At 30.4% G+C, this 10716-nt stretch overlaps 1 protein-coding gene and 2 long non-coding RNA genes across 4 annotated transcripts; 1 reads left to right on the top strand and 2 right to left on the bottom strand.

Annotated features, from left to right (window-relative positions):
* Nucleotides 1–4015: 4015 nt before the first annotated feature.
* On the bottom strand, nucleotides 4016–5801 carry LOC112768983 (uncharacterized). The gene is made up of 5 exons (XR_003186303.3): nucleotides 5664–5801; nucleotides 5191–5259; nucleotides 5027–5095; nucleotides 4814–4933; nucleotides 4016–4300 (listed from the first exon to the last, which is right to left on the bottom strand). It is a non-coding gene; the product is annotated as an uncharacterized lncRNA (long non-coding RNA).
* On the top strand, nucleotides 4648–6228 carry LOC140181533 (uncharacterized). 2 transcript variants are annotated; one of them, XR_011876248.1, is made up of 2 exons: nucleotides 4648–4887; nucleotides 5672–6228. It is a non-coding gene; the product is annotated as an uncharacterized lncRNA (long non-coding RNA). The 2 variants fall into 2 exon arrangements; XR_011876249.1 differs by having other exon boundaries at nucleotides 4681–4824.
* A 226-nt stretch (nucleotides 6229–6454) lies between these two features.
* LOC140181373 (uncharacterized) lies at nucleotides 6455–9536 on the bottom strand. Its single transcript, XM_072224922.1, has 5 exons — nucleotides 8993–9536; nucleotides 7804–8131; nucleotides 7310–7409; nucleotides 7067–7216; nucleotides 6455–6943 (listed from the first exon to the last, which is right to left on the bottom strand). Exons 1-5 carry the CDS (start codon nucleotides 9534–9536, stop codon nucleotides 6455–6457), a joined length of 1611 nt encoding a protein of 536 aa, XP_072081023.1.
* Nucleotides 9537–10716: the final 1180 nt, after the last annotated feature.

Here is a 10716-nt window from a genome sequence, read left to right as displayed (position 1 = left end):
TATGACTTGGATTATGACTTTTGGATCATGTATGAATTAAAAATCATGTTATGATGTTTGATTTATGGCAATGCCTTTTGGTTATTACGAGATTTTTAAGTGAGTTTCGAAAATAGCACTTTAAATTGGTGGTTTCAATCTTATTTTAAAAAACATAAAATTGTCATCATAATTAGGTACAAACGGCGGTTAGAAACCCTTATTTTAAATGAAAACGATGCCATTATTTATTCTTGTAATTGTTTACTTTGTTATAGATTCACTCTTATTTCTTCCATTTTTCTTTTCATGCAATTCATGTTTTATGTTCCTTTATTGTTGATTTGAGTTGTTGTTGTTGTTAATTTCCTTGCAATTGATAGTTGTAGATTTACTTTTCTTTCAATCTTATTTTGCTTTCCTTTTATGCCTTCCAAGTGTTTGACAAAATGCTTGGAAGGATGTTAGAGTAGATTTTTGTGTTTTTGGCTTGGGATGGTAATTTAGGTGAACTTGAGTTGCTAATGTCCAAGTAATGATGATTGGTATTCATTGACTCTAGCTTTCCCTAGATTAATTAGTGAGAAGGTTAGGACTTATGGATTAAGATTAATGTAGCTCATTTGACTTTCCTTTATTCATTAGAGGATGACTTAATGGGATTAATCCTTGCAATTATCATGTTGTGGTTAGTGACAAGGATAAAGATCCTTGACCATTATTCCTTGCCAAGACCTTTTTACATTTGAGTTTCATTTACTTTCTTGCCATTTATTTCCATGTTTCTTATTCAAAACCCCAAAATACTTGTCCCATAACCAATAGCAAGAACACTTCCCTGCAATTCCTTTGAGAGACGACCCAAGGTTTGAATACTTCGGTTGTTATTTTTATTGGGGTTCGTTACTTGTGACAACCAAATTTTTGCATGAGAGAATTCTTTGTTGGTTTAAAAACTATACTTGCAACGAGATTTCAATTGTGAAATTCTTTACCAACCAATTTTCCCTTCATCAAGAATCTAATTCAATGAAGATGCCATAATCCAATAAAACTTTGAATGCAAGTACCTTCACAATCATATTAAATTAATGATAAGAACAAACATGAGAAGAGATTAAGATAACCTGGGACAAGATGGAAAGGAGCAGCAGACCTGCTACAACGGTGTTGTGGATCAAACCTCCTTCAGCGGTGTTATGGATTGAACCTCCTTCAGCGGACCTCCTTCTTTAAACAAACGGCACCAACAGTCCTTCCTTCTCCACCATCAGGAATCCTTGTTTTTCTTGTTCTACGGTGGCTAAATGGAAGAAGGGGAGATAATGGGATAGTGGGATTTTTAATTTTTGATTTCAAGTATTGCAAACTGTAAAGAGCGCTGCGTGTGTTTGTTGTTTTTGGCTTTTAGTGCTTTTTTTTAATTAGATATACTATAATTTTTTTAAATTTTAGTATTTCTAATTTTAAATTTGAAATTTATATTTTTTAAAAGAAGAATTAAATTTTTAATTAAATTTCAAAACAAAAAACCCCAAGCAACGAAAAAAAGCAACTCAAAAACCAACTATTCCTACGGACAGAAAACTACAATGTCTAGAACAACAAGAACTGAAATAGCAACTCACTAATTAAAACAAAGACTAACTAAAACAATAATTGAAAAATTAATACAATAAAAAAAGAAAAATAAATTACCTTAGTTTTCACATGTTTTGAAAATCAGCAGCAGAAGGGAGAGGGAGCTGAAGCTTTCAGGGCGATGGATATAGCTGAACGGAGGAATGCACAACGGCGGATGAGAGGCTGCACAGTGGGAAAATGGCGGCTACGTGGAGGCCCGAAAATGCATGGGAAAATAGGTGTTTGGATGACGCTTGACAGCGCGCACCGCGGCGGAGCAGACGCGACGACAGTGGTGACTGGACTGGTTGAAGAATGGCGGAGAAATGGAGGTTACATGTTCAAATCTCTGCTGCATTCGAAGCTTCAAAGAAAGGGGCTCTTTTAGAGTTTTGGAAGTGAGGTAACAGAGCTGAGGACAAGAAAATCTAGGGTGTTTTGGTTTTTGTTTCTCTTTCTTTCTTTGTTATAAAATGGCACCGTCTTATACTGTTATTATGTGTATGGTTTTAATAAATAAATGTAGATGAATATGATTTAAATAAACCATTTAATCAATTCAATACCAATAGACATATTTGTGTTATTACTTGTATGATTAATTATGTTTATATATTTGATTTAAAAAAATAATTTATAAAATTTTTAAATTAAAAAATTAACAATTTAATATTTTTAAATATATATATATATATATATCTTGAATATATTTAAAAATATTAAATTACTAATTTTTTAATTTAAAAATTTTTGAATTTAATTCCAAACTCATAATCCAAATTAAATTGAAGTCAGAATCACCTTAACATTCAACAAGTTAAATAAACAATTTGTCTATCAAATTTTTATAATTATATTTTTTATCATCATAATTTTTTTCTAATTTTTTTGAATGAAAAAATAAAAATAAATATTTACTTATTTCAATTTATTCTAATTTATCAGCGAATAAAATATAAGAATATTAATTTTTGTTTATTTGTCTTTTGTATATTTTTTTTAATTAATGTCATTTTTTAATTTCTTTTTTGAAACCACACGGTCTAAGTGTTGAAATTTGAATTATTGATCTGCGTATGAGGTGAAGGGATACACTGAAAAATAAAAAATAATAAAGGTATATGTGTAATTAATGGACGACAACTTTAAAATATTTAAAAAATGCTTTATGAATACAGTAAATAAGTTTTTTTTTAGAGTATAGTAAATAAGCTCTTTTATGACAAAATATGTGTAAATTAAATAATCCAACGAGTTAAACAGCTTGATTCGTATAATATTTTTTTTAAATTGGACAAAAAACCAATTTGAGAAGGAGTTTACAAAATGTTTCTAGAGCAAAAAGAGTCCCTTTAAGTTAATTATATGTTATATATTTATAATGGGTTGGTCAGGTCGTCGAATTAAGTAAAAAAAAAAAAAAAAATAAAAGTTTATAATTTAATACAATATAATATATAATAGTATATTTTTAAATTATGATATAATATCATTATTGATGAATGATAGTAAATTACTTATTTTGAATTCGAACTTCATGTGCTCCTTTGGTATAATTATTTATAGTTTACTACCTTATTATAAAAAAGATAAATAAGCTAAGCCAAAGGTTGTAGTTTTAAAGGCAATATATAGAAGAAAGAAAATATTGTTGTAGGCTTGTAGCCAATAATACTCCAGAAAATTATATAAGAAACATACTCTCAAAATTTATTAGTCTTAGAATTTGAATTTCATTATTCACATAAAATTAATTTAATGGATTATTTAATATAAATATTTATATATAATAAAAAAATTGAAGACATATATATATATATATATATATATATATATATATATATATATATATATAAAATTCGACCTCCATTTTAAATTTCGTTATTCACATAAAAATTAATTTGATGGATAATTTGATATAAGTATTTTTATATAATAAAAAATTTGGATATATATAATTTTATCAACGCTTAAAAAGTGGTGCTAAAAATTGAAATAATATTTTTTAATTTAAAATTAAAATAAAAATTATTAAAATATATATAAATAGAAAATAATTTTTTAATATTATAAATAATTCGCACAATAATTAATTTTAATAAATAAAAAATATTTATTTTTTTGTATTTTATATATTTTATATTTTTAATTATGTAAGTTTGATTAGTTTAGATCTTACTAATATAAGTAAATATATTTAAAATTATTTCATTTTTTTATTCCGTTTAAAATTATATATATTATTCTGTTTTTTTAATTGAAAAAATAAAAAATTTAATATTTTCATGTATTATATATAATATTTTAAATAAATTATAGTTTTAAAATATTTTGATGAAAAATTATATTATACTCTAGGATATTCTGTATTTATTAGAGTCCATCAATACTCTTCTTTTATATTAGCCTTTAATTTTTATCTAATAAAATCTAATGGTCTAGATAAATGTGGTACATCCAATAAACACATAATTATTGTGCTCATTTTATACATATCCAAATTGAAATTCTATAGCTACACTCGCATATAAAGAATAATACATCACTAAGTATTACCTATATAAGAAATTATAGAAAGTAGAAATCAATTGATATTAAACACGACATTAGAATCCATGTCATATGCTGTCATGATCCTTCAAAACAAGTAATTCTATCCCATCCAAGGACTAGCTGTCTTATCCTGAGAGTTCAATATCTAGAACAAAAAAGGTGCAATGCATCAGACATCATATAAACAACAAAATTTAGAAAAAAGAAGGAAAATATTAAAATGGTTCCTAGTCTACCTAACAAGATCAGTTTAAAATGTAAATATAGACCAGGAATTTAGCCCTAAATTCAATGCATTCACTACATAAACACTCGGATCAGAAGCATCGATCATAAACCATGAAATAATCATAAAAAAAAGTGTTAAACTGAATGCCATTCAGGAAATCCATTTGCAATATACTAAAATTTATTTTGTAGATGGCAATACAGCAGTGAGAAATTTCTATCGCACTCAAGTAATACACCAAATTTAGTCCCACTTGTTCAAATGGTTAAATAAATTAGGTCTCTTTTGGCCACCTCATCTAAAATATGTTTAGGTCTTCCTCTTCCTCTCATCACTTGTCTATCTTCTATCTAAAACTCAGCATAAAATTTTCAAGATGTACGAGACCAAAAATTCACAGAAACATAACATGTTCAGGAAGGCACTTACTTCTACTAAAGGTTTTGACTTGTACCTTGAACTCTGAACAAAGCTACCTGTGTTTCATGTAGCTTTCATCTGTGGTAACTTTTTCTTCTATGAAATTTTTATATTCCAAACTGTTTCCCCCTTACAACAAGAAAAATGAAAAATTCAGCACATGCTGCTTTCTATTAAAATTACGAGCTATAGTCTTAAACTGAGATTATAATGTGTACATACCTTAAATATGATTAGTCTCTGAAGTATTGAAAAAAACTAAATTGGCTCCTTACTCTCATGAATTTAAGCCTGAACAGGCATGTGATGTAAATTAGATTAATTTATTTATTGCACATAATTATTCAACAACTTATTATGAAAGAGCAGGCAAGAATATCACTAACCACAACTGGATTAGTTCTTGCTGAATCAGCCATAATATTCATGTGATAGATGAATGCTATTTTATCCTCCTGCAAGCCAAAAATAATAGAACATATTAAGAGTTTCTTCACAATAACAACCTCCACCACCAACCTTTATCCAAATACATGAGTTCGAGTTTATTCATGGCTACAAAAAAAATAAAAATAATAATTACAAGATTGAAGGTAAAATTTAGACAGCTTCTGAAAATAAAATTTCACTTCCAAATCACTTCTATTTTTAATGCCAAACAAGATGTCATGGGCTGCAATTTCAACAAACAAAGAAAACATCATTAGACTATCCTATAATATATAATTTTTATTTTAAAGAGAAGGAAATAGATTGTCTGTAAATAATATAACCTTGAAAACTTAATAAATTTATGTGAATTTCAGTAGAAAAAATTGCTTAGATGATACATAACAAAAAAACAATGCCTGTTGCTTACTGTTACAGATTTACAGCCAAGCCAAGCATAAAAGAGAGTGTCATCCCTTCCATTTCCAAGAAATGTATACTGTCGTTGTAAAGCCTTGTCATTCTGCAACTAAAAGAAGAGACAATTCATCAGCATCCACCTGCCAAACCTGAATTTGCAGTATTTAGAAGAGATCACAATTTAGCACTATGGCTACAATGTACATAGAGAATATGAAATCTGAAGATCAAATCCTCCTAAGAATATAAATTTCTTTTAGGGACACAATTTGGCTCTATAATAACATGGTTAGGATTCTAGCATAAAATTTTCAATAACAAAGGTGGAAAGTGAGCGTGTGGTAGCGATCCACTAAGTAAGCTGGATTTAAATTGGGGAATGAAAGTTTGAGATAAGTACAAGTATATATGCCTTGTTGGAAATCAAGATAATATCCCTAGAACATTATGGAATATTAGATGTGATCTCTTAGAATTAATATTGATATTTATTGTCATTATTTGCTTATTTGATTAGGATTACGGCTTCCTTATCCCTGTTATCATAAATAAGAGTAATGTCTTTTTGTTGTATCAAATCATCCAATTTTTTTTAAGGAAGTACAAATGAACATGAACCAATTCAAAATGAAGCAGTAGAGTAGTAGACTTATACAATTGAAGAACCCCAGTTACATAAAAATAGGTAAAAAAAATCAAAGAAACAAAATTTGTTTTACTCATAGCTGACCTTTATTTTGTAAGGTGGCTGAGGCATTTCATCGAACATATGAGATACATAAAGACACAAAACTTGTAAATCTACATCACATAGTCTTCATTCTCATCTTCGGAACAAGCACTTTCACTATCTTTACCGTCAAACTCTTCATTATCGTTGATGAACTCATCATTGAGCAAAGTGTCCATTGGACAATTTATATCTTCTACGTTCACTTCTTCCATTTGAGCATTTGCATCAAACAATGAAATAACTTCATCCTCCAAAACAACACTTTGCGCTCTTACTTCAGAAACACTTTCTTGATAAAAATCATTACTGTCATCCTGCCAATTAGGTTCTTCATCTGGATCATGCAAAGTTTCATTCATATAGAGCTTGGCTGTAACTTTACAAGCCGCGCACCATTCCCAACTGGACTTATTCTCACTATGTGGATATTTTGTGTAATATATCTTTTGTGCTTGTTTAGCCAAAACAAACGGCTCATTTGATTGTAGTCTTGATTTATACTTTATGTCAACTAACCCATATCTCTCGTCAACTTTTACACCGTTAATTGGGTCAAACTAGCAGCATCGAAAGATAAATACAGTATTTCCACAGTCCAAGTATGACAGTTCCAATATCTCCTCAAGAATGCCGTAGTAGTTCAAGTCATTTTCTCCATAAATATTTCCTTTAACACATACCCCACTATTCATAGTAGTTCTATTTTTATTGTGATCCTTAGTATGAAATCTATATCCATTAACTTTTAAGCCATTGTACGAAGTGACAGACTTGGAAGGACCATGAGCTATTTGTTGAATCATTCTACTTTCAATGTGACCTGTATCTACCTACAAATGAATATAATAACAATTGAAAGTTATACATTCTTGCAATACAAATAATTTTAAAGTTATAAATATTTAATTTCAAAAATCACTCACTTGATTCTTTATCCATTTACTAAAATCCTTATCGTAGGCAATTAGTATTTCATCATTGGATATATTTGGATCTAACTCTTTCAGTGAATTCTCAAATTGTCTAATAAATAAAGTAATCAATATAACATTCAATTTAATTGTAAAATTAGTGTATATATATATATAAACTAGTTCTAACTTACTGGAGATAAGGTTCTATTTCTTCGCAGTTTACAAGAATGTATGTGTGGATGATATGTAGCTCTTCATCAGTTAAGTATTTTTTTGAACCTCGCCTGATGAAAAGATATGGGTATCTAAAAATAGACAAGTGATTCTCGTCCATATTTGAACCACCATCATTATTCCTAGGAACTTGAGTCCGCCTGTTTGTACTGTTGACTCAAAATACATAGAAGTAAAGTTTGAAATTTCTTCCAAAATATATGCTTTGCAAATAGATCCTTCAACTCTTGCCTTATTTCGAACTTTTCGTTTTTAAGTATAGCATACACCTTTCAAATGGATACATCCATCGATACTGCACAGGTCCTCCAACCTTAGCTTCATAGGGGATGTGGATAACTAAATGCTCCATCACATTAAAGAAAGCTGGCGGAAAAATTTTTTCTAGCTTACAAACCATTTCAATAATGGAAATCTCTGCCTTCTCCACAGCATCAGGACGTATTTCAGTAGCACAAATTTCTTTAAAGAACAAGCTAAGATCTGTTAGCACTCCCCATATAGATTTTGGCAACACGTCTCGAAATGCCAACGGAATTAGTCTTTTCATGAAAACAGGACTGTCGTGACTCTTCATTCCATATATCTTCCCATTCGCTAGATTAACACATCGTGAGATATTTGATGCATAACAATCAGGAAATTTTAATTGCTTTATCCACTCACATACTATCCTCCTTTGTTGAGAATCTAAGACATATGTGGCTTTTAGTTTTTTGTATTTTTCATTCTCGAATACCAACTCCAAGTTAGGGCGTTTGCATATTAGCTTCAAATTTTCTCTTGCATTCACGTTGTCTTTTGTCTTGCCCTTTACGTCCATAACAGTGTTAAAGATGTTGTCAAAAATATTTTTTTCAATGTGCATAATGTCTAAATTGTGTCTTATCAAATTAGTTGACCAATAAGGCAACACCCAAAATATGCTTTTTCTCACCCAATTATGAATGGTACCAAAGTCACCCTTTTTTCCTCTCGAATTTGCCCCAAAGATAGCTTCCTTGAGTTTGTTCAACTCATTTAAGATTTTAACTCCACTCATTCGTTTCGGTGGAAAAGAGTTTTCCACGGTTGACTTTTTAAAAGAGTATCGATCACGACGAAATGCATGACCAGCAGGCAAGAACTGTCGATGACAATCAAACCAACAGGGTTTAGCGCCATGTTGTAGTCAAAACGATTTAGTGTTCTTCATGCAAATCGGACAAGAAAGTCGACCATGAGTGCTCCAACCAGACAACATTCCATAAGCTGGAAAATCACTTATAGTCCACAATAATGCTGCCTTCATGTTAAAATTTTTCTTTTCCCATGCATCTTAAGTAGTAACACCATTGTTCCACAAAACCTTTAACTTGTCAATCAGTGGTCTAAGATAAACATCTAATCTTTTTCCAGGAGACTTCGGTCCAGGGATCAAAAGACTGAGGAATATGTACTCTCTTCATATGCACATACTTAGAGGAAGATTGTAAGGTGTGACAAACACAGGCCAACATGAGTATGGAGTCTTCGAGCCAGAAAATGGATTAAAACCATCAGTGCAAAGTCCAAGCCTGACATTTCTAGATTCTTGGGCAAATAGTTCATGGGTGGCATCAAATTGTTTCCAAGCATCAGCATCAGCCGGATGTGTGATCACCGATTCATCATGGCATACTCCATCCACATGCCACTTCATATATTGCGCAGTAGTTTTAGACATAAACAAATGTTGAAGTCTTGCAGTAATAGGAAAATATCTCAATATTGAGTATGGCACATCCCTACTGCTATTAGATGTATCCCCTGCCTTTGGCTTAAATCGTGGGTGTCCACACATTGTGCAGGCTACATAACTAGTCTTGTCACTTGTTTCTTTATAATATAGCATGCAGTGATTAGGACAAATATCAATTTTCTCATATCCTAATCCTAATTCTTGAATCATTGTCTTTGACCGGTAGAAATCTTCTGGCAACTTCTCTGATTCTGGGAGCATGCTCTTGATTATGGCAACCATTCGATTATAACAGCTCTCACTCATGTTGAATTCTGACTTCAAGTTAACTAGCTAGGTGGTGCAGCCATCCCACAAAGGTTCGTCAGCACTTCTCATCAACTTATAAAACTTCGACGCGGATGGATTTGGATCCACTTCTAAACCTTCCACTACGTTTAAGTTATCACCTGCAGCATCAATAACCATGTCTACATATGGATTTGTATTCTCCTCTTCATGTTCTTGGGTAACATTTGTTGCGTCCTGTTCAACCCATCTTTCCTCACCATGAGCAATCCATTTTATATAACCCTCCATAAACCCACGATCACACAAATGCTTTTCGACCCAAAATATTTCATCCCTAAGTCTGTTCTTACATTTTGTGCATGGACAAAGAATGCGACCGAAACTATCAATGACTGTCGGGTTTCTTTCTACAAAATCTATGAATTTCACAACACCTTTCTTAAATTCCTCGCTTAGATGACCAGTGCAATCTTGCCTTCGTGACATCCAACTTCTATTGGGTGCCATGATTATCTGGACTAAGGTTTTATTTTAGTTGTAATACCAATGTTTAACATGCATATAAATGGATATAGTCTCGTGTATATTTTTTTCTGAATTTTATTAATATATTTTTATTCACAATCATACTAAATAACCCCTTCCACAAGTTATAAAGTAACAAACATAATACATTCAATTTTAAAATAAAGATATAAATCATAAAAAGATAATATACAAAGCTTGAAGAAAATAATCATAAACAATTTGAAGCATTAGAAAAACCAAAAACAATTGGGTATCATTAATCTCATGTCAAGAACTTCAAGTCACGAGGTTAAAAAGTATGGAGATATACTGAGTTCAATAAAAAAATATTAATAACTAATTATATCTTTTAGTACAATAAGAACTCAAGATATTGACAGAACTACCATTACAGCAAGAAAAGAGGAACTTAAAATTCATGACAATATGAAGCAAGACAGCAAAAAACTCAAGTTCAATCACTAACAAATTCTATTAGCAATGAACAAATTTAAGTAATTATTTTAGAACAGCAACAAGTTAAAGGTTCCAGTAACAAATTTCAATCACACATTCAACTTTCAACAATAAATCCAACTTTCAACAACAATATCAAAGTGCATTCAAGTTCAATTAGTAATAAATTCTTTCAGCAATTAACAAA

This window comes from Arachis hypogaea, chromosome 18 (assembly GCF_003086295.3).
Source record: "Arachis hypogaea cultivar Tifrunner chromosome 18, arahy.Tifrunner.gnm2.J5K5, whole genome shotgun sequence".
Taxonomy (NCBI): Eukaryota; Viridiplantae; Streptophyta; class Magnoliopsida; order Fabales; family Fabaceae; genus Arachis; species Arachis hypogaea.
Note: the sequence above shows the minus strand (reverse complement) of the source record. Positions and strands in the feature narration are given on the sequence as shown.